Source organism: Phaethon lepturus, unplaced genomic scaffold, assembly GCF_000687285.1.
Source record: "Phaethon lepturus isolate BGI_N335 unplaced genomic scaffold, ASM68728v1 scaffold10097, whole genome shotgun sequence".
Taxonomy (NCBI): domain Eukaryota; kingdom Metazoa; phylum Chordata; class Aves; order Phaethontiformes; family Phaethontidae; genus Phaethon; species Phaethon lepturus.
Genome location: NW_010554121.1, coordinates 84167 through 108552, shown reverse-complemented (window position 1 = coordinate 108552; position 24386 = coordinate 84167). Strand labels below are relative to the sequence as shown.

General features: G+C 38.9%; 1 protein-coding gene across 1 annotated transcript in view; it reads left to right on the top strand.

Moving 5' to 3' along the window:
• LOC104624382 (dynein heavy chain 5, axonemal-like) overlaps positions 1 to 24386 on the top strand; it is a 98004-nt gene that overhangs the window by 10029 nt on the left and 63589 nt on the right. The window contains exons 5-16 of the mRNA XM_010291735.1: positions 1311 to 1400; positions 1499 to 1735; positions 2304 to 2471; positions 6480 to 6686; positions 7667 to 7996; positions 9411 to 9617; positions 9705 to 9947; positions 10777 to 10931; positions 13106 to 13770; positions 15360 to 15640; positions 16014 to 16229; positions 18922 to 19089. Coding sequence (XP_010290037.1) covers positions 1311 to 1400; positions 1499 to 1735; positions 2304 to 2471; positions 6480 to 6686; positions 7667 to 7996; positions 9411 to 9617; positions 9705 to 9947; positions 10777 to 10931; positions 13106 to 13770; positions 15360 to 15640; positions 16014 to 16229; positions 18922 to 19089 — 2967 coding nt within the window. The remainder of the gene's footprint in view (positions 1 to 1310; positions 1401 to 1498; positions 1736 to 2303; positions 2472 to 6479; positions 6687 to 7666; positions 7997 to 9410; positions 9618 to 9704; positions 9948 to 10776; positions 10932 to 13105; positions 13771 to 15359; positions 15641 to 16013; positions 16230 to 18921; positions 19090 to 24386) is intronic.

The following is a 24386-nucleotide window of genomic DNA, read 5'->3' as shown; positions in this document are numbered from 1 at the left end:
GCACTTTTTCTAGTCAACAAGAAATAACAAAAAAAAGGACATTTGTTTTCTAAGCCTCCCTCCTCCTATGTATGCTTCCATTCAAACTGTTTTCTTTCTCAGTCTTAGCCATGAGACCTATTCTAGATTAAGATGAGTTTTTTCTCATAATACATATCTTTGTTGTCTGTGTTACGCACTATTCTAGTGAGATGGAACTCAGGAGGATGGGTAAAAATCTTGATTCTGTCTCTGCGCCAATAAATACTCAGCATAAGGTACTTAGAGAACTTTAGTGGCAAAAAAAGTAAACTAAAATTTGGAACAAAGTCGGTGAGTATGTGGGTAAGCAGCTCACTGATTTTTCAAAAATATCTAGGTGACTGGTTTCATCTTTGGGTGATTGAATGTCTTCATTGTCTTAGTTTTCTCACTGACAGGACATGGGAGACATAAATGGAAATCCTCCCAAATTACTATCTCCTATATTGTCCCTCTTGTATTTTTACTTCCCAGAATGAGTAGGCAGTGTTGATTTCCAAAGATTATGAAGGTAAATGGAACCCATAGGGAGGGAATTATATTAAAAATTGTTAAATGAAGGTGAAAGTAGGTTATAATTTACATTAGTGTGTACTATGGATGGCAGTTGTTATTTTAAAATAATTCTGCACTGTAAATCTCAGAGAGGACTTTACACCAAGTTGAAATGCTAAAGATGTCGCAGAACACTTGGCAAAGGCAGGCATGGTAGCCATCACTGTGGAGTAAACTGAGGAAAGTCCAGGTTCCATTAAAATCAATTGCAAAATTCACTTTGGATCCTGCCAGGGTTCCACAAAAAAAGAGAGTATTGGTTTCAAGAGGGACAGGTACATTATGGTGCAGTCAGAACAGATCAGATATTCACAGAAATTTATAGTGGTGAGGTTGTGCATTATATATGCATTGTTACAGCAATTCTAGTGCTTTTCTCTTCCTACTACAAAAATAGCAATGGTAGATTAAAATCTCTAGTTGAGGGCACAAGTGGCAGATACCTGATGTAACTAAAAAGCCTTCTTCAAATTGCTCTTCAGAAAATTGCTGTATGGAGATCATATGAATAAATCTGCTGACTGTCATACATCAAAGTTATTTTTCTAATATGTTATTGTTAGCAAAATTTCATGATCTAAGTCTGAATACGTATAATCCCAGAAATGGGGAAAAAAGTTCTTTGGAATAAAGTTTAGACTATATTTTAAATTAAGAAATTGTTCTCATCTAAGAATAAATCATACCATTGAAACTGGTATACAGATTCCTTAAATGATGTTTTTCCTTTCCAGGATGTGATAGATTTTGTTTTCTCTGCTGTGACACCAAAAATGATAATTTTAGAATGTATGTACATCAAACAAGCTATTGACCTCCTACAGGTAGATATGACATTCAGTTTTGCTCTCTCTCGTTGTGTAACTTGTGCTGGGACATTGTTTTAGGAGGGCAGTAGTTACATATTGCATCTGCTTTGCAGGGTTTATTGTCCGACAGAGATGAGAAGCAGCTCAGTGAGGAACATGTTGCTCGCTTGTTCATTTTTGCTGTAATGTGGTCAGCTGGAGCTCTTTTGGAACCAGATGACAGGCTGAAAATGGAGTTGTTCCTACGGAAGCACTCTGCAGTGAAAGAACTTCCAGTTGTGAATGGAGAAGAAACCATGTTTGAATTTGGTATCAATGCCTGTGGCCAGTGGGAGCACTGGTCAAAGAAGGTTTGTATGCTGCGACATGCTAAGCTTTCTTAATGAGTATACAAGAAAGATGTATTTGGTAAAAATCATATTATTTTATTCTTCAAAATCCTGCATAATTTGATTAGGAAGATTAACTCTACAAAATGCTCAAGAGTTTCTTTTTTGAAAGATTTTTTTTCTTTTCTCCATAAATATATTTGGCAGAGAATAGGAGCATGCATTAGAAATAACTTTGGAAATGAAACTGAAGAGATCTTAGCTTTGTCTACTGTCTATTGCCCCACTATGTAAGAACACCCAGCCAGGAAAAGCATTCTTTATGTAACGGAGAATAGCGAAGTGAAAATATCCCCTTAGTCTAAGACCCTCTTAGAAAAGGGTACCATCAGAGAGGTGGTAGATGCCCCATCCCTGGAAATATTCAAAAGCTTGGCAAGGTACTGATTGATTATAAATGGATGCTTGGCTTTCAGGAGGAAAAGTTTTGCTAAGGTACATTTTATAAAGTACATTTGGTTTTGTGTTCTGATCCAAAGTAATTGTATTGTATAAAGTCTCAAACTTTTCACGTGTCTTTCATATGCAGGTCCCTGAATATATTTACCCTAAAGATTCAGTACCAGAATATACTTCCATTCTAGTTCCAAATGTAGACAGTGTCCGAACATACTTTCTAATGCACACTATCATGAGGCAAGGAAAAGCTGTTCTGCTAATTGGGGAACAGGGAACAGCAAAAACAATTATGATTAAGGTAGGTGGAATGGAAAAACATGTGATATCTTTGTGTGATAACATTGCACTAATTGACATTTGCACAAATGTTAAATTGAAGTGTAAGAGTAATTTGATTTTTCTTCACATCACATGCTAGCATTCTTACTGAGGCTTTTGCCAGTACTAGCATGGCCTACAACCAAAAAACCGTAAGTATCTATGTTTCAGTATAAAGGGTTCTTTTAAACTTTGCTAACCGTGGCCACAAAGTCATTTATAAACAGTCTTTCATATGCTTTCTTTTCCTTTGAGGAGTCATACCGGAGAATTTTCTAAGAAAATACTGATACTTGCAGGATTTTTTATTTCCCGGTGCTTTATCTCTGGTGCCGTGTGTGAATTGATCTTTTGTACACCCTTGTTGCACAGACTTTCTTCACAAGCCAAACTGAAGAGAAATAAAGAACTGCCTTCTTTACTCAGGGTGATTTTTCAGAGAGTAAATTTAGCATTTACTATCTGCTCTCTTAATTCCTTCACCGAAAATGGCGTATTGGTCTTTCTCCAGAAGAAAATAATAACAGGATTACTATTAAATTAACAAATACATGCTTTCCATATTATAAAATGGTGCAGGTTAATCATATGACACTTAAAAAATTAATAACTTACTGCAGAAGACCAATAATCAAAAGGCTGAACAAACCCAGATGGCATACCAAACTCAGCATCGCTTGTTTGAAAAAATGCAAGTGTCATGGTTTTCAGCATGGTGTCTGCAATTTCCAAGGGAAGCTGTAGACTCTTTGATCAATGAGAGGTAGCTAATAAAACTGATCTACTGTTGGGACAGCTGAATTTGCTGTACATCTGTACCTCCACTGGAGGATTTGCAGAGGTTTTAAAACTGAAAGTAACTGAAAAACACTGGCCTAAATTGACCTTTGGCTTTCTTAAATTCTGGAGCCTTTTTGTGTCCTGTGGCCATGTGCTTTCTGAGCCCTGACATAAAACAAGTTGTACCAGTGCCAGCAGCCGTTAATACTACTTTTTCAGCTTAGCTGTTGATGCCAACATGCATGCCGGTGTAATGTCAACTTCTGTTCCTGGCACCAGCTGGAGAACTATTTTAGCAGAGTGAAGAGGCGGGGTCTGGGTGGTGGTCTTGATATTCTGCATACTGGATTTTGGCCAGATACTGGCAATCTCCAGCTTTCAGCTGCCATTCCTGTCCCTAAAAATAGTTGGAGCTGATTCTTGTGAGTTGCTTACCCCGTGCCTATTCTATAGAGGAGAGTATGTTCCTTGCACACGGGAGCATAATGCCGGTAGGTGTTTGATCTCATTTAAGGTTAGGAGTGAAAGTCAACCGCCTTCACAACTGTTCCACTTCTGCTTTCACCTTCTGTAGAATTTTGCTTTACTACATTTTGTGGAAAAGAAATTCCCAGATAGAAGGAGCTGGTTTCATGAAAAGGTAAAATGGTTTTAATATAGAACACTTCAGGTAGTAATCTGAATTAATCTGAAGTGATCTTCAGCATTGAGTAAGGCATCAGTATATAACAAAATAAAGAACTTATAATGGAGTGTTATTTAAGACCTTTACTCTCTCTACTATTAATTCATGAATTGCAAAAAATCCAGAATTTAATGTGAAACTTGGGATGGTAGAGTTGAAAATTCTCTGACAGTTTAACTAACAAAAATAATCCCATCAAATAACCTCTTCTTTTTCAAAGATAGTTCTCATTTATGTGCTATGGAATATTACTGTAACCATGTAAAGATTCTGAAATGCCATATGAATAAAACACAAAAGTGTTTTTTGAATGATTGTGTATTGATAGTTGTGATGGGTCGACCTTGGCCAGCTGCAAGACCCCACCCAGCCACTGGTTCCCTCTCCTTCCTCAACAGGACAGGGGTTGAGGTAAGGACAGGGGGATCACTCACCAATTATCATAGGCAAGACAGATTTGACTTGGGGAAAATTAATTTAATTTATTGCTAATTAAAAATATAATAGGATGGTGAAAAACAAAGACAATACTAAAAACACCCTCCCCCTACCCCTCTCATCTTCCCAGGCTCACTTTCTTCCCAGGGTCACCTTCACTCCTTCATCCCTGACTCCTCTACGTCCTCCCCGCCTGAGAAGCACAAGTAGATGGGGAATGGGGGCTGCAGTCAGTCCATAGCAGCTCTTCTCTGCCTCTCCTTCCTCCTGATGCTGCTCCCTACTCCCACACGGGGTCCTTTCCACAGGATACAGTCCTTCACAAACTGCTCCAGTGCAGGTCCTTACCATCGCTGCAGTTCTTCATGAACTGCTCCAGCATGCTTCCTTTCCATGGGGTGCAATCCTTCAGGAGCAGACTGCTCCACTGTGGGTCCCACACGGGGTCACAAGTCCTGCCAGAAAACCTGCTTTTGCGTTGGCTCCTCTCCACAGGCCTCAGCTCCTGCCAGGAGCCTGCTCTGACGTGGGCTCTCAGTGTGCCACAGCTTCCTTCAGAGCACATCCATCTGCTGCGGTGTGGGGACCTCCATGGGCTGCAGGGGGACAACCTGCTTCACGATGGTCTTCTCCATGGGCTGCAGGGGAATCTGTCCTGGAGCACCTCCTGCCCTTCTTTCTACTCTCACCTTGGTGTCTAAAGGGCTGTTTCTCTCACATTTTTTCTCACTTGTCTTTCTCAACTGCAAGGCAGCATTTTGCCCTTTCATACACAGGCTGAGTGGCTCCATTGGGTCTGTTGGAGCTGTGGCTGGCATGGGGAAGCCCTGTCCTCTTCTCATGAGGGGCTGTCCCCAGCCCCCGCTGCCAGCATCTGGGCACCTGCACCCAGTACATTAGTTTTGTACAAACTGTTGGAGCCCAAGGAGAAGTCTGAGCAGTGACCTGCACCAACCCATCAACTGTCAAGACGTCAAATACAGGACCGTTGCGTATACAGTGCATGTGTAGACTGTCATTTGTGTGATGACTGAGAAAAACCTGTTTCTGAAAGGCACCTTTTCTTAAACTGAGATCATTGTATTAACATTGTATCAACAAAATTAACAGCTTAACAATATTCATCGAAATATTTGGAGAGGGCTTAGCTGTATCTTCCGTTCTGTTGTCTCACAGAGTTGTTCTTAGAGCACTTAATCAGCAATGATATAAGTTTATTTTTCTGAGGCACCATAATGGGAACATTTCTAGTCAACCCTGTTATAAAGATAAGAATCTAAATGGTACTCACCTTTGTCAGCATTGCAGAAGAATTGAATCTTTAAAAAGAAATAATGTTGGAAATCTGTAATTTTTAATACTATTTTTATGTCCCAGGACTCTTGCTAAACAAAGTATTTCCCGTGCTTTATATGTATGCCTTGGTGTGACTCCAAGGTTACATCTTTTTCTTTCCGGTTCTATTATAAAACCTCACTAAATACAAAAAGTGGAACTTTGTTGCTTTAGGGCATCAGCAGCAGCTGTGTGAATTGTATGCATTCATAAAACCCAAGGATTCCTTTCTTCATTAAGAGAGGATAACTATCAGTAAATGTAATGTAGCTGGGTTTAATTTTACACTACTGTTCCTTTACACTGCTTTTGTTGTAAGATATGGTGCTATAGTGTAAATGTGAAAAAGGATTTAGTTTTTCACTTATTCCTTGCAGGCTGCTGTGGTAGATCATCACTAACAGCTTGAATTTAGAAAAACCCTGACAATTGCTAATGCAAAGTTTATTTGCATCCTGAGTTGTCACATGTCTACTTGTTGTAACACTTAGTGAAGCCTGTTAAAAGATTATAAATTTTAATACTTGGAAATTTTATGCAAAACAGTAACTAAGAATTTGTATGAATTTTAGGTTGGAAAGGGTATATTTGTCTTAAATAAACTGCTGTTTGACATTTTGAAGTTAATAGTAGGACTGAGATTTTGTAGATGTTTGATTTTTGCAGGGCTGCTGAGCATCTGCATCTCCTTTTGGCTGAATTCATCTGGAGTTACTGGTGCACTTTACTTAAAATTGGTTTATCTTGCAGGATTACACATGCAAGTATGACCCTGACGTTCACTTGACCAAACGCCTAAACTTTTCTTCTGCAACTCTGCCAAATATGTTCCAAAGAAGCATAGAAAGTTACATAGATAAAAGAATGGGCACCACATACGGTCCTCCAGCTGGGAAGAAAATGACTGTCTTCATTGATGACATCAACATGCCTGTGATTAATGAATGGGGTGATCAGGTAAAAGGAAAATGTTAACATTTGGCAATTGGTGGTCTTACCATTGCTGATGATGGAAATGCTGATCTGTGGGTTGCAAAAATAAGAAACTTTTGGAAAAAGGTATCGTGATATGGACTAGACCAAGTATGTCTACTAAAAGCAATTTCCCCAAGCCAGTTGTTGCCAAGAATAATAAGATGTCAGTCCCAAAAGATTAGGATTAGGATTAACATCAAGCCACTTGGTGCAATCATTGTAGCTTTTAAGCCTTTTGTTTTGGTTACATCCAGAGCTTGCAGAATTTCCAAACTAGCTGTACTAAGAACCAATGTGGGAAAGGAAGCATGCAAACCCAAGAAACAATCAGAGACTCTTTCCTTCTTCCATCGCTCTGGACTTTAAAGTACAGTTATTATTAGGTGAAATCGAACATCACAGCTGACATCCAAGGCTAGCAAGATGTCTTGAGGTATTGATAAATGAATACTTATAGACCTATACTCTGAAAATCTGGCTTAAAATAAAAAAAACCCTACTGCTGAAAAAAAAATCTCCTGCTTCCAGTATAGCTCTGTAATGCTGTTCTGTAACTGCCTCTGTGCAAGCGAATGTGTGACTATACTTTGTGCTAGCCTAACATTCTTTGTCACTAGGTGCCTGTGTCAATCTGAAAACATAATCTGGCTTGAAACTTTAAAGTGCTGAATTTTCTTAGATTGATATTATGGAAATCCAGTTGAATGACGTCATGTCCAGAACTACTTAGCATGTGAAGCTTACATGCAGCCAATCCACTGCATCAGGGTGCTTGATACCATGTTGCATGGCTTTATAAGTTGCTGAAGTGTCCAGCAGAATACCTGAAATTAAGAAAGATAAGAGATGTCTTTCCTTCTGTCTACTAATTTATTTTCCTGGGGATTTCCTCTTTCCTTTTTTTAAGTCAAGAACCCTTAAACACTTAACTGCTACATTTCTTTTTTTTTGGCGATAACTAGATCACCAATGAGATTGTAAGACAGCTGATGGAACAGAAAGGTTTCTACAATTTGGAGAAGCCAGGAGAATTTACGAATGTGGTTGATATCCAGTTTGTAGCTGCTATGATTCACCCTGGGGGAGGTCGGAACGACATCCCACAGCGCCTAAAACGCCAGTTCACCATCTACAACTGCACTCTGCCTTCCAGTTCCTCTATTGACAAAATATTTCGAACAATAGCTGAAGGCTATTTCTGTGAACAACGACATTTCCCTGCAGAGATATGTAAACTGGCTTCAGCATTAGTATCTACAACTCGAAAGGTTTGGCAAATGACAAAAGCAAAGGTAAGATTACCTCTCTTTGAGGTAATTTTGAAACATATGTACCATGATAGGGTACATCTGTACCATGATAGGGTATGCCTTTGAAACATCTGTACCATGACAAAGCAACAAGACCCACGTCTTTTGAACTGTCATGTCTGTTTATGCTTCATATTGTGAAACTCTGACCTATATGTATAACTGCTGGCTGATGCCTCTGTTCTGAATTTGTTGCTATCAGCACCTAGTTAGCCGACTTAAAAACATAATCATATGCAGTGCCTTCTATAGCTAATATAAGAATTACATTATGTGAGTATAATATAGTAAGCATAGCTGATAGGAAGATTTAAAGGTTTTCTGGTTGAGAAAATGTCAAGGGCATAAAGAACCTTAAATTAAAAATTAGACAGGAATATTCTGTAAAGATATTTGGGATTATGAGAAACTTTAAAGATCTGAATTAAAGGAAAGAAGTCAAATTTGATGGAGAGGAAATCAGTTCAAAACAAATGAAATCTGGTATTTAGTAAATTCTAAATATTTACTTCTTCCATTTCAAACAGATTGTAAAAACATTTAACTGCAATTCCTAAGCAAATGTTGCTTTGAAATAGAAAATAAAATTTATGCGTAGAATGATATTTGAAGAGTTAAAAGTAAAATTACAGCATAGACATGTGGGCAAAATTTGATCTTTTAATGAAAAAAGTGGAGGAGAATGGTGGAAAGATAGGAATAGGCAGGGCTTTGTTAAATAATATTACCTAGTCCAGAAAATGTTGGTCAGAGTTTCCCAAACAACTCAACTATAGACATAAACTTGGCTTGCACAGGGAAATAGAGAACATTCTTGTGAAACTATTGACCAGTTAACTATTGACCGGTATATTCAACAGAAATGGTGCTTATTACTGCTAATTAACTGCCTATAGAGAAAAAGTAGCTTTTGCTAAGATGTTAATTTTTTCAAATCTTCTAATTTTTCTGCTCTCTTTGCTTTGCTTTTCCTTACCTACTTTTCCTTTTCCTCATGAACTTTTCCTCACATGTTCTTGAAAAGGACAAAAGAGAGTGACAGAAATGATCTGGAAGAAAGGACAGGAGCAGCACCACAGGTTAAACAATGCTGACATTTTTACTGTGGCCTTCTGTGCCATTGTTAACTAACCTGATTTGGCTACCCTTCAGTGCATGTTCCTGGGACTTGACAGATTCGAAGAAACCTGAGCGAAATCTATGTGAAATTAAAGAGCTGGCCATTGCTACTGTAATTTCTTCATTTTTACCATTGCCTCTTAAAAGCCAAGCATATCTTTCTGCTTTAATGCAATATTGATTTTGAAGATCGTGAAAAATTACATATTCATTTAATACTAGATAGAAAACATTATTTAGTAGTTATTTGAATGTAGCTTATGATATTATTTTGTAGATGTTACCAACTCCAGCTAAATTTCATTACATCTTTAATTTACGAGACCTCAGTCGTATTTGGCAAGGAATACTTACAGTTACTTCTGAAGTCTGCCAGAGCATCAGTGTTTTGGTAGCCTTGTTCCAGCATGAATGCAGACGTGTTATTGCAGACAGGTTCATCAGCCAAAGTGATAAAGACTGGTTTGAAGATATGATGAAAAAGGTAGGCAAATAGTGTTCCAGTATTTGCCACAGAAAGAGGCCAATGAATTGTTTCATTACTAAAGAAATCCTTAATGTATTGTTGTAGATTGCTTCTGCAGAACATGGTCAAAATCTATTTGAAGATAAATCCACAGAATTATACTTTGTGGATTTCTTGCATGATGTCCCAGAAGCTACTGGAGATGAACTTGATGATGCAGAGTTGAAGGCTCCTAAAATTTATGAGCCTATCCCATCTTTGGATTATTTGACTGAAAGATTACAGATGTTCATGCAACAGTACAATGAAACCATCAGAGGATCAAAGATGGATTTAGTATTTTTCAAGGTATTAGTGCCTGTAATTATATTAATACAGAAAAGTGCCTGGTCTTTTGCACTTACTGATACATGGATCTTGTATGTTTCTATCAAATTATGTTGGAGATAGCTCAGAATGGCTAGCCCTGTATTCAATAAACCTTAACAAATAAACTCTATAAAGCCATGCTGCTGTCTTCCGGCTGCCTTTGCTCCCACAAATTATTCCATCTCTTTGCAGTTCCCCATCTTTTCCTTCTCCTGCCTTGCATACTGCAAAGCGCAACTAATTTGTTTCCACAATGCACATTGTGAATGTCATCTTGCATCTCTGAAAGTTACCTCCTTCTCAAAGATCTCTTGATGCATGATGCTTTCTTCAGCTTCAGACTGGGTGATTTTGTAGACTTCTAGGGCATTTTGGATTAATTCTTATTCAATAACAGTTGAATAAGGAATCTCTATGGTGTACTTGTATTTTACTTTTGGCAGCCTATTTAGAGAGCCTGTAAATACCTCAGCAAAAATTTGGGGGAGGGTGTTAATCCACATCCTTTCTACTTTTCCTTCTGTCTTCTAAGGAGCATGTCCTCAGCTCTGCCGGCTACAAACACTGCATATGACTTTGCTTCATATGAGCTTGGTACAAGGACATTTCTCTTGGGCTATCCCTGCTGCCCATTGAAGTCAGGGGGAAATCTCTTGTTGATTTTGATGAGCACAGGACCGAGTCTTTGGAGTAGGCTCCAGAGAAGTCATCTAGCTGTTGAAAAGCAGATGCTTGGTGATGTGCTTCTAGTTGAATATCCATTGTATTATCTTTACATCTTTTCATCCCTTTTTCTCTCAATACACAGGATGCAATCATCCATTTGATTAAAATATCACGGATTATTCGTACTCCACATGGAAATGCATTATTGGTGGGTGTGGGTGGATCAGGAAAACAAAGTCTGACCAGACTAGCATCATATATTGCCGGATATGAGAGCTTTCAGATTACTTTAACAAGGTAACACAATGCAGTGCACATAGATGTTTGCTCCTTAATTTGCCCTATAAATTAATGTCTCACGGTCAACTTAGAGAAATGCAAACCTGTCAGGCGTTTTATCCCTCATTGTACATTTTTGATCAAAAGCATCTGTGCAAATGCACAGTCTGTAGATGACAGATCCTGGGTCTTTGTTTTGCTGCCTTTATACTATTGACAAGAAACCTGTCCTTCCTTCAGCATTTGAGTCTGCAGTGCATCCTTGTGAAATACAATTAAAATACCATTTTGCACTAAAGATAACATAGAATTATTTGCTGGTGTATGCTGCATAGTGGGCAAATGCTGATGGCCACGGCAAATAGTAATTTTTTCTATAGGTGCTTATGTACGCATACTGTATTATTACAACTGCTACCAATGACATAATAGTTCATAGTGCTGGAATTTAGTAGTCTGTAGAAGTTTGAGGTGACTGGGAGTAACTATTGCCTTCCATCTGTTTCACTTTTGACATAGGATTTACGGGGCTAAGCACTGAGAGCTGGCAGCATGTATTTCACTCTGCAAACTACTCAACACACTGAGAAATCCTCCTTAAAGAGACATATCAGGCCTTTGAACAATGTTATGAGGTTTCTGATGAAAGGAAAAAGAAAGACAGACATATCACAGCCTCTTCCTGTGTCTCAGAAGCAGAAGGAAGGAACAGTGGGAAGAAAAAAAGGAGGGAAAGAAAAAAGTGTAGAGTCACAGAATAAGGTCCCTTGACCTGCAAGATTCAAAATGCATTAATAAGGCAAATAAATATTTCAGTCACTTAGGAAATATTCATTTGCTGAAGCTAAGTGGAGGTGGGTTAAAAGCAGGTAGCTGAAAGTGTGTGTTTACAACACACATAGTCATCTTTTGTAACTTGCCACAGGGGGCTGTGGAGGAAGACAACATCAGCAGGTTCATAAACGGATACCAGGAGGACAAGATGGACATACCTTCCAACAATCCTAATACAATCACTATGAATATGGAGGGAGGAGGAAAGAAATGAGCAGTGAAGAGTGGATGCTGGCTCATGTTTTCTCTCTAAGTAGCATTTCCCATTGCTGGTGTTAAAGAGTATTGAGATAGATGGACTGCTATTCTGACTCAGTAGAGAAATTTTGACGTTCTTATCGGAATACCACAAAGCACTGTAATAACTGTAGCTGACACATGCAAATGGAAGAGGTAGATTGTTTTGCAAGTTCTGCAGTGCTTGCATTAGGGGTATTTTTAGAGCAGTGGTACAATGGAGCTGGAAGAGAACTTGGAGACTTTCTGTGTGACATATTTAATATAAAAATAGAGTATTGTTTTCAAATACTGAAGAATGGATCATGTATGTATTGCAAGTATTACTTATGACTTTGAAGAGATTATTTGAAATAAGAAACTGGTTTCAAAGAAAAGAGGTTCCTAATTTCAGCTTTAATTAGCTAAGAACATAATGGGAAAGATCTGCCATTTTATTAACCTCACTTTACTTCATTTTATATTCTATATTCTGAAATCTGTAGTTGAATTTGTGTGGACTTCATCTGAATCTTACTTGTGTTGACCAGCAATAAGAGGCGTAATGAAAGAACCGGTCATGGTCTCCATTTGCAGCAGCTGATCAGCCCAAGTGATAATGTTCAAGCCTCATTTTTGGGGCCTGATTTCAGTTAAACCAAATAACACAATAAAAACCTCAGTTTTGTTTTTTCTTGTCTCTTAATGATTTCCTTTAACCTACTGTCAACATCTTTGAAAGATAATCCAGCTGTATTCTCGTAATGGTTACAGGTATCAGAACCTACTTGACAACTTAATCCAGCTGTATTAACCTACAGTTCTAATAAAGAATTTGCATCTGCAAACTATAAGGATGCAAAGCAGCATCATAATTACCTTAGACATAGTATTGCTTTTACCATCTTTTTTCCAGCATGTTTTTCTGTTGATTTCACCTCTTTTCCCATGATTTATGGTACTGATAATTCACTTTGGAAAAATGTTTAAGAAAAACAGCCTAAAAAAATGAAACCAGGAGATTTGGTATTAATTTCTGATGTAGGTTTTTTCTTGCATTGAGGAAGCTTAGCCAGATGACAGCTATTTCCTAAAATGGTCTGTAATTTTTGTTCTCTTTCTTTAATCCTTTTCTATCCCAGAACATACGCCACCAACAACCTTTTGGATGATCTGAAAATCTTGTACCGCACTGCTGGGCAAAAAGGGAAGGGCGTTGTCTTTATATTCACAGACAATGAAATCAGAGATGAATCTTTTCTGGAGTATATGAACAATGTTTTGGCTTCAGGTGAAGTCTCAAGTCTTTTTGCACGAGATGAAATAAGTGAAATCACACAAGACCTGATACCAGCAATGAAGAAGGAGTACCCAAGGCGTACTCCCACTGGTGAAAATCTTTATAATTACTTTCTTGCTCGGGTTCGTAATAACCTGCATGTGGTTCTTTGTTTTTCTCCTGTTGGGGACAAATTCAGAACTCGTGCACTCAAATTTCCAGGTCTGATTTCAGGCTGTACCATGGACTGGTTCCAGCGCTGGCCTAAAGATGCTCTTGTAGCAGTTGCACAGCATTTTTTAGTTTCCTGCCATATTGAGTGCACAGATGAAGTGAAACAGAGTGTTATTAGCACCATGGGAACATTTCAAGATATTGTAGCTGAAAAATGTGTTGAATACTTCGAACGATATAGGCGACGAACATTTGTGACTCCAAAATCTTACCTGTCCTTCATTGGAGGCTACAAAGCTATTTACAAAGAGAAATTTGACAATGTTGGAAGTTTGTCTGAACGCGTGAGAACAGGTACTGTAAAATCTGTCTGATTTTTGTTTGTTTGTTGTTAAAAAGGTGAGAAGAATCTGAGTAAAAGAATGTAAAAGTATGGATTTAAACTGTGAGCTCACTTTCATGTGGAAGCAGATTCATATGTTTTCAGCTGTGTTGTGTGTGATTACAAAATAGGCAGAGGTTTTGCTTCAGTGAAAGTTATGAATGTTGCAGATTGCATGTGAGTTTTGAAAACAGTATTATTTCACAGTTAAAATACCTGAAACTCCTGCTTTGACATCTATGCATGCCAAGCTGCTACCGAGATCCTAGTTTTCATATTTAAACATGCTAAAAGTAAATCTGAGGGAAGGTAAGTAAATGTTTGGATGCAGTTCCTCTGAAGAATCTTTTAAAGAAACAGTTATATGCCAACTGTAAAATTTCCAATATATTTCACTGCACAAGGTCATACACAGTAAACAATTAAGCAGTTTCCAAAATTGAATGGTGCTTGGAAGTGAATGTGAACTTAAACTGTTTCTTACGACTCTCTACAACTACCTGAAAGGGGGTTGTGGTGAGGTGGGTGTTGGTCTCTTCTCCCAAATAACTAGCGATAGGACGAGAGGAAATGGCCTCAAGTTGCGCCAGGGGAGGATTAGATTGGATAGGAGGAAAAATTTCTTTACAGAGGGAGTGGTCAAGCATTGGAACAGGCTGCCCGGGGAGGTGGTGGAGTCACCATCACTGGAGGTGTTCAAAAAAGTTATAGATGTGGCACTTCAGGACATGGTTTAGTGGGCATGGTGGTGTTGGGTTGATGGTTGTACTTGATGATCAGAGAGGTCTTTTCCAAACTTAATGATTCTGTGATTCTCCCACTGTTGCTAATTGCAGAACCGAGCTATGTACGCATATCTCTATAGGCAGAGAGTGGCTGGGTGCCTGGAAGGAATGTATGAGCTTTTTTGGGGGGGTTAGAAAGATTTACATGATGCATTTACATTTAGATACATGCATTTATATGTAGGGATTTTTATACTTATAGCTTTTCTAGGTGATTTGCTCATTGTTTGATGAGCAACAAAAATGTTGGAGCATTGTATTGCTCAAGAATCCTTAGTTTCTTTTAACCTCATCTCATCTGGACCATCATGTAGTGTTGAATTTAGAAGCTCAGCCTAGTCTCCTTGTGTCTTCACTTGCATTGCTCAGGATGCCAGGTTCCTCCTCTTTGTTTTGTACAGAGAGTACAGTCTAGTGCTTCTTATGGATTTCTGAAACTGCACACATAATTCTTAAGAGTGCCATTCACAATACTAATGCTTTTCAATATGTGTGTTTAATATTTAGTGTCCCTCTCATATATATAAGAATATAAACAAGCTATTAAGCAACAAATTCTGAAGACTCTTACCCATTTAAAAAAAAAAAAAGAAAATAAAAATTAAATAACAAATGGATATTACCCCTGCTTAATTTTGGTGTTCAGCAAATGGGATCACTCACTGGGATTCCTAAATATGAATCTGAGTGACTTATGTTAAATATCCAGATTGCTTCACTGAGGTTTCTCTCTCAATAGGTCTTCCTGTTGCTAAAATGGAATTTGTTCAACACAGGTCTTGCAAAATTGATGGAAGCTGAGATTTCAGTAAATCAGCTCTCCAAAGAGTTGGTGATGAAGGAGAAGGATTTGGCTGTAGCTTCAAAAAAAGCTGATGGAGTCTTATTGGAAGTAACTATGAAAGCCCAAGCTGCCGAAAAGGTGAAAATGCAGGTGCAAAAGGTAAAAGACAAGGCTCAGGCCATTGTGGATGACATTGCCATTGATAAAGCAGCAGCAGAAGAGAAGCTTGAAGCTGCAAGACCTGCATTGGAAGAAGCCGAGGCAGCCCTGCAGGTCAGAATCAAAGATATTCTGAACATGCATGTAGTTAAGGTTTGTTGTGTGTAATAAAATGGCTTATGCTTCTGACTTGAAAAAAAAAAATATTGAAAGGACTACCACCAACCTGTTAATCCTTGTAGAAGAAAAAACAACCTGAAAACTGAGGCAGTAGAGAGGTAAGATGGGCAGTAGCTTCTCTACTGTCAGATAATAAAGCAGTCATTGAGTGGTACTATTCTTTAAGGACTTTCTGCAGTACTGCTTCTGAGATACCTGCAAAACTGCAGCAATTGTGTTACATATACAGTCCTCCCCAAAAAAGGTCTTTCTCTACCATCAAGTGGTTGCTTAAATAAATGGATTATTTTCTTTTTTAATTTTTCAGACGATAAAACCTTCTGACATTGCAACTGTTCGCAAACTGGGTAAACCTCCTCACTTGATAATGCGAATTATGGATTGTGTGCTACTTTTATTCCAAAGGAAAATAGATTCAGTAACACCTGATCAAGAACGCCCATGTGTGAAGCCATCGTGGACTGAGGCTCTGAAGCTAATGAATAATTCAGGATTTCTTAGCATGTTGCTTACTTTCCAGAAGGTAAGAAGTTAATAGTGGCACTATTAGTCCTATAACTATCTTTAGAGATCACATGAAAGTGTCTTCTACCTTCAATGGTAGTTTGAAACAGATGAGACTTTTGTGTACCGACAGTTGTAGATACCTTCGTGACTGTATTCGTCTCCATTTTCATGGTTCATTATTTCAGTAATCTTTCTCCTTGGCCACACAGTTTTTGATGGCAGACACAAATATCCCAAGCACTAGATAAAATCTTAAGAAGCTTAGTGTTACCTTTATTCAGGCAATTCCTGCTTCTCAGTAGGAATTTGCTTTAAAAGGACTCGCTATGGATTTTTCAAATGGCTCACTATCTCCACTGCTACCAGGCCTGTTTGCATATAAGGTGCTCTAGAACTCTGTTTCCAGAATTGTTTAGTGGGAAGCTAGGAGGAAATACAGAACAAAATGAGCATCCTGTCAGGAAAAATACTGAGGTATTTGGGAACTTTTGGGGTTCTTTCACTAGAAAAGTAGGGAAATGCAGAATGAACTGAGAACCTTAGTATCAACTGTAAGAAAAATAGAAGCAAACATAGGCTTTTATTTGTGTCAGGACAGAAACTTGTCCTGTTTACACCAAGATTCACTGAACTGAGACAAGGGAAATTTCTCTGCAGGGAAGAGAAGAAAGATGTCACAGGTAGCTGGCCCAGAAAAAGAGCTAGGCTGGAATATGGAATGGCAGAATCATGGCTCAACTTTAAAATCCAGAAAATCAAGCAGGTTTTGGCTAAATTTGGGTTTTCTGCAATGTTGCAGAACATACTCTTGCATTTGTATACTTATTTTTTAATCTGCTTCAGCTGTGCATTTTGCTGATGCCTTTTCTAAGCTACTGGAGTGTTTCTGTTGTGCCGATGAGGCTTGAAACCATGATTCTCACTATCCCCAGGAGCCATTTCTCCCAGTGAGCCATATTGAAAAGGCTCCATGTGGAAACTTGCACTGTCTCTGTAGACAATCTCTTCCTGGGGCTGTCAATCTGGTAACTTTTCCAAGTGCTATCTTTACTAAACAGAAAGAGGAAATGAGTTTAAAGATAATGGGCACTAATTATGCACTCCTTACGCAAGCTGCTCTCTAATGAGGCTTCCAGTTTTGGCACTTATTAATTAAGTGTATGTGTTCCCACTGGTAGTTTGCAACACATTTAACTTTGCTCGAAGGAGTCAGAACAACCTCTGTGGGACTCAGTCCTTGCAGGAAGTGATACTGTTAAATGTGGTGAAGAACACTAGACTACTTCTGTCCCTGATGAAGCACTTCACATGCTGTACTCCTGCCTCATTTCTTGTTTCTAAGATTGAGTATATATGAGAAGAAAGCTCATCATCTCTGGAGTTCTGGGTAGACTACACTGCTTACTTGTTTGTGAGATTTTTGTTCTTTCCTAATGTTTTTAGGCAAGGAAGAGTAGTTGGATGAAATAGTTCCTTGGGTTTAAAATTCATTACTTAGAAGGAAAAGCATGACATTTTTCAGGCTCGTGAATAGAGATTTCAGCCAACAATGATTGGTCTTTGCTTCACCTTTGCCAACTTGCTAGCTTGTAAATTTGAGTAGGAGAATGAAAAAGCCAAGATGTTTGTCCAGCACTGTTTTACATTTTGGCAAATGCTCATGGTGAAAACATCACCATGTCTGATCTTAGGAATAGTGCAATTAGTGTCTTTGTTATTATAGTAGCTAGGGATCAGACAAGTACAAGACAGTCCTTTCTGCTATGCAGAAAAGCAGGAAAAGGGTATATTACTTGACAGTATGAATGAAGGATGATTTTTAGATGCATTAAAAGAAAGGCATTAATACATTGCCAAAAAAAGCAAGATTCTTAATGCCTCTATTGTTAAGCAACCATTGTTACCCTGTGTAAGCTCTTCTACTTTCTACATTGCTTAAGGAGATGAATTCCATTTTCTTCTGGCACGTACATAATTATAAATTAACCACCATCATCAAAGATTTGGCTTTTCATGTTCTCAACAGATTGTGATGCAGGGAAAAAATCTGAGATTAGAATAATGAAGTGAACAGCTGAAAGAACTCTCTTTTACAGTTAAGGAAAAGAGTTAGCTTCAGTGAATTGAAGTCAGTGCCTTGCAGTTTCACCCTTTTCCTTCCTAAAGCTGCATGTTGGCCTCCGTTAGCTGTGTTGACACTGGTGCCTGCCTGATGCCATGATGACCTTGTTCAGTGAACTAGCCTAGAAGAAAACAAATCACTAGTTTGCTGACTTAGATTTCTGTCATCTTAGGTTCCAAATTAGCTCACTGAGCATTGGTGATGGTATTAAAGACGGGGAAAGAACGTCTGGTTGAGGGGGAGAGGAAAGAAGGTACAGTGCTGTAGAGCAATAGCTTAGATCAGTTTAAGTTGTCATGGACCTACAAGAACAAGTAATGTCGATAAATCTTATGGGTCAAATAGGGATATTAAATACAAACTCAAGTCAATCTGTTGCAATGGAAGTAGGAGCTATTTTCGCTTGAGTTCACAAAAAACAACTGATCTTCAGTCCTTTATAAGAATGAAAGACAACAGTGTTGTTCTATTAATTTCTTCTATAAGAAGTGGTAGCACCATGTTTCTAAAAAGAAAAATGTTTCTGTGAAGCAGAATTTATTCTAAAATCCATTTTAAAAAACAATTTTTCCTTTCCATTGACTAGGACTCAATTACAGGAGAAACTGTGGAGCTTTTAGAGCCTTATTTGGATATGGAGGATTATAATCTTGAGACTGCTAAAAAAGTGTGTGGAAATGTAGCAGGTCTTTGCTCATGGACACAAGCAATGGCATACTTCTATGGTATTAATAAAGAAGTTCTTCCTCTTAAGGTATTTCATATTACTCATTTTATTTCTGAGCGATGACTATAGTTGAGTGGAAAAATGTTGCATGATTTTGGCTAAAAAAGATCAGGAGTTACAAGAGATTCTTGTTTCATCATGTCCAGTTGTGAAGTCAAGCACACAGAGGTTAAATATGTCCTGGCAATTTTTTCCCCTTACACAGCTACTCTGTTGTACAGTTGTTACTTGTGTGAACACACTCAGTTTTCACTGGGAGCCTTAGTACACAGGTACACTATAGAGCCTGGCTATCTGCAAGTGGGAGATACCATTGCAGGGGTGGACAGACCAACACTGTCTCTGCTCTTGGACTTGGTGCCAGGCACTATGATTCCAAGTAAACTTCTCCTCAGTGCTACTGGCCTGGGAAGGAGCATACTCATTGTGGTCTTGGTGGAATCTGGGAGAGGAGAGGCTGTTCTTGGCTCAGAAGTATTCTTTAATGAATTTAGCTGGAATTCAGCTCTCTAAGAAAACTCTGGAGTGTCAAACTGCTGTACATGGAAGTGTTTATATAGTAAAGTAAGTAGTCACCTGGTATAGAATTCTTTGTAACATTGAGCGACAGTAGAAAGGGATAAGCTACCATTGTCCACATTCCTACAGAGAACTTTATTGAAGTGCTTCATTTATGAGCATATTGAAAAAAAAGGACTTTGAATATTTGTATATATAGTGATCTATAATCATTGCTTCTACAGAGGATTTTATGGCTCTTTTCTGAATAAATACATTCAGTTGGTTATGCTTCCACTCTACTTATGTTCAGTCTCCTATTGTATAAGGCACTGTATCAATGGTATATTCAAAACTCTTGGCATATTCTTTTAGTATATCTAGACAGATCTGATTCAAATTCATTAAAAGCATGATATTTTTGATTCAAGTAACTGATAGAGAAGACTATATTTCTGTGATATATAAGTAGCAATTCCCTTTTCACATAATGGGATGTTCACTAATGAAAACAGAATTTGAAATGTGGCTATTAAGAGGAATAAAAGAGAGCAAGACGTAGGGGAAATAGTGGCTTTATATGCAGATGCAACTCTGACAGCTGCAAAAGTGATCTTGCAGTTTTTATTTGAATATATATGACAAAATTATGCATAGATTTAACTTTGTATTCAAGTATTTACATTCTTGTCACACTGCAGCTGATAAAAAACTGAACATGCATTTCTCAGCAAAGTCATGCCTGTTGTCAGGTATAACAACAGCCACAAATATTTTAAAACTGAAGGTGACAGAAGGAGCAAGTGTTTAAAGTATGTAGGAGATATTGCAGGAAGCACTGGAATGATGCTAAGAAAATAATTGTAAAGAAATGTACAATTAAACTGCGTAAAGTACTAGCACAGGCTAAATCATATAGTGCTAAAAGCAGGTTTACTGAATGAATTAATCAAGCTGCTTTATCCTAACTGCTGTTCTAGGAGATAAATCCCCTTCAACACCTGCAAAATCCATCCAATATATTTTTTAATTGTATCTTAACTGAGACTCAGTGCCTCATTTATCTTGAATGTGACAACCTGTGAAAACTAATTAATAGTGACTTATATTTCAGTAAATACAGTGTGCAAAAATTAACTCCTTCCTAGAAATGGATACCTACATTCTTTAGATATGTGGCCTGCGGTCTAAGGTCATTAGTTAGAGTCAAACACAGAAAGTATGACCAAATGCTGCCTGCAAATACAGTGCTGTGTAGTTGCTTATCATACAGTGGTCACCATGTGTGTGCTACTTTCCTACGAACATTCAGCACAACCGTGAGCTGTTCCTCTCTAGCTTGTTACCTAGTAAACAAGCCTGCTGGATTAACCTGATCATTCTGGAACACCATCTGCTATTTACCCATTAGCTGAAGAATGTAACAGCAGAATGAAGAAGCCCTGGCTTTGCTGTGATTCTGTAAGCCTCCAATTAAAATACTGTGTATAGGGGTATAATTTCCCTTAGAGATGTCTCCAGTGATTTTAATTAAGTTCTCCTTAGGCTGTTATGGTGATCAAGGGAAGTTTGTCTACAGTTTATAAATTCTGTTTGATATTGAGGATTCTCCCTGTCAAACTCAGTTTTAAAAATGAGACTTTATGTCCTTTTCTGCTTTCACTTGTCTCCATGCTGAACTAAAAACCACAGCAGGCAATAAGAGGAAATCTTGCACCTGAGGAAGAAGTAACAGTCAAGGAGTGTCAAAATTTGATGGTCATCCATTTAAACAAGTGTGTCTTTGTCGAGGTGATACCCACTTGGCAGGAAAACAAGCATTCAAGTCTGAATTCAAGGCCCACAATATCTCTGGAAGCAAAGCATATACTCTGAGGGGTGAAGGGGAGGATTAGATCACCTAACGAATCAGATGAAGTCAGGACATGTAACTAAGCAGAAAAAATGGAGAATCTTTCAGTAGCTAGTAGAGGCTGTGAAAAGCAGATAAGAGGTATGTTCTCTGTGCCTTTCAAAGGTTTTTTTAATCCCAAAGAATGGTAAATGATAGTCAAGAAATTGAGGCCAAGATTTTATTAATGTCCCTCTGCATGGATCTGTTTGCATGTATGCATATGTATATTTGTATATATATGTATATATGTATAATTTTTTTTAGATTGGTGAAGTGAAAACATTGGTTTTGGAATGTATGCAAAACTTCTGTCTGTTTGCCTCTCTTACAATGTTTCCCTTAATAACGATGAATCCAGACTTATCATGATACTGAGGCCCTGAGAAAGTTGATACAAAACCAATGGAGTATCTGTGTGAAAAATCTGCAGTGATCTGGGACAGGAGCAGCTTGAGATTTCATTTCTGTGAAAAGTTGTCAGTCAGATGCCATGTGCCTAGGACAGGACTGAAGCAAAGGGTAAAGGTGGTCACACAGCACATCCACAGAGGCTCATGAGCAGAGTGACAGTGTCCAAGTGCAAGAAGCTTTCTGGCCTGGTCCAGCAGTAGTGAATGCTCAACGGACTGTAAGAACAGTGAACCTGGAAAACTAAAATTCCTGAAACAAGAGAGATGCTAGGAAAGCTCCAAATCTTCCCTACTTGTGGTGAACTATAGTTTCAGCCACTTTTTTTCTTACAGGTTCTCCTACTTCTAGTAACATTTCTTGAATTTACTGAGCAACACCTGCTCTTCAGAGTGATCTAGGGTTGGTCTGGGCATTCCATTCAAGAGTGGGGATAGCATTAAATGGTGTGAGTTTTTTATTGGAGAAGGCATCTTTATTTAAATGCATTCTTGAATGTGGGCCAGATATACTTGGTGCTTTGCAAAATTAAGTCTGCAATGAATCAACAAGAATGTCAATACTAATAAATTAAACAGTACTAGGGAAGTGGTGTTCCCCAGGGCTCGGTTTCTGGGGCTGGTCTTGTTCAGTATCTTTATTGATGACCTGGATGAGGGGATCGAGTGATCCCTCAGTAAGTTTGCAGATGACACCAAGTTGGGTGGGAATGTTGATCTGCTGCAGGGTGGGAGGGCTCTGCAGAGGGATTGGACAGGATCTGGACAGGCTGGCTCAATGGCCTGAGGTCAACTGTTTAATAAGACAAAGTGCCGGGTCCTGCACTTGGGTCACAACAACCCCATGCAACGCTACAGGCTTGGGGAGGAGTGGCTGGAGAGCTGCCCGGCGGAAAAGAACCTGGGGGTGCTGGCTGACAGCCAGTTGAATGTGAGCCAGCAGTGTGCCCAGGTGTCCAAGAAGACCAACAGCATCCTGGCTTGTATCAGAAATAGTGTGGCCAGCAGGAGTAGGGAAGTGATCGTGCCTCTGTACTTGGCGCTGGTGAGGCCGCACCTCGAACACTGTGTTCAGTTTTATGCCCCTCACTACAAGAAGGATGCTGAGGTGCTGGAGTGTGTCCAGAGAAGGGCAACGAAGATGGTGAGGGGTCTGGAGCACAAGTCTTATGAGGAGCAGCTGAGGGAAGTGGGGTTGTTCAGTCTGGAGAAGAGGAGGCTGAGGGGAGACCTTATCGCTCTCTACAACTATCTGAAAGGGGGTTGTGGTGAGGTGGGTGTTGGTCTCTTCTCCCAAGTAACTAGTGATAGGATGAGAGGAAATGGCCTCAAGTTGCACCAGGGGAGGTTTAGACTGGATATTAGGAAAAATTTTTTTACTGAGTGGTCAAGCATTGGAGCAGGCTGTCCAGGGAGATGGTGGAGTCACCATCACTGGAAGTATTCAAAAAACGTGTGGATGTGGTGCTTCAGCACATGGTTTAGGTGACATGGTGGTGTTGGGTTAATGGTTGGACTTGATGATCTTGAAGGTCCTTTCCAAGCTTAATGATTCTGTGATTCTGTGGTTCTGTGAATTTTTCTAGACATTGGAAAGTGATCATCTGCACTGTTAAATTGTTAGAATGATCCCTAGTGTGAATTTGGTCTTGGTTAAGCAGTATTTTCTCAGCAATCTCTGAGTACCTTTCAGGAACTAGCTTGCTACAGAGGCTGTTTCCATGGGGCTGTTTGCATGCAGCTGTACTGTTTTAGAGGCTGGGAGAGCTTAATGTGAGCTACTTTACCCTAGTTAACTTCAGTGCCAGAGAAAGGTCCTGGGTATGTTTAATTTAACAGTATAGCTATGGACTGTAATTATGTGTTTATTTGTCCTGGTTTTATGTGGAATCCAAAAAGGTTAAAATGGCAGGATCATCTCACCACCTACTATGAAGTCCTCTCTGAGGGCATCTCAGAAGAAGGCAAAATAGCTGCTTAACAATTTAGTCTGTGGCCCTTCTCAGCACAGGTACTGTCTCTGTACTTGCCCCATGCAGACAGATGCAGAGAGCAGGTAGAGGCACTGGCTGGAGCAGATGTTGAGAGGATTGTATGGTTCCCCACAATGCCAATGGCAAGAAAAGATGAAGGCTGCTGCTCTCACGCGAGCCTAGGCATGTTCTAGTGTAGCCCCCCTCTCCAGGAGTGCAGATAAGTGTGGATATCATGTCTCAAATCCTCATGATTCATTCACATAAAATCCATTTATTCAGGCTTTCACACTGCATCCAACTGGAAAAAATTGTGAATCCTTGCTTTGCTGCGTGACTCCAAGAGACGAAATGAAGTGTGTGATACTTGTTCACAGAGCAATGAAACTAAAATTAGAAAGGCCAGAGTGGTTCTTTGTGGTTGGGAGACACATTTCCTTCCTGCTTGTAATTGGCTGGAAATCTTTGTATGAAGTTGCTTACAACTGTGATAGCTTTCTTTTGCAGAAGATTCTCCTTGGCAGCAGAACTTGCCTCCTGCTCTCATGGCAA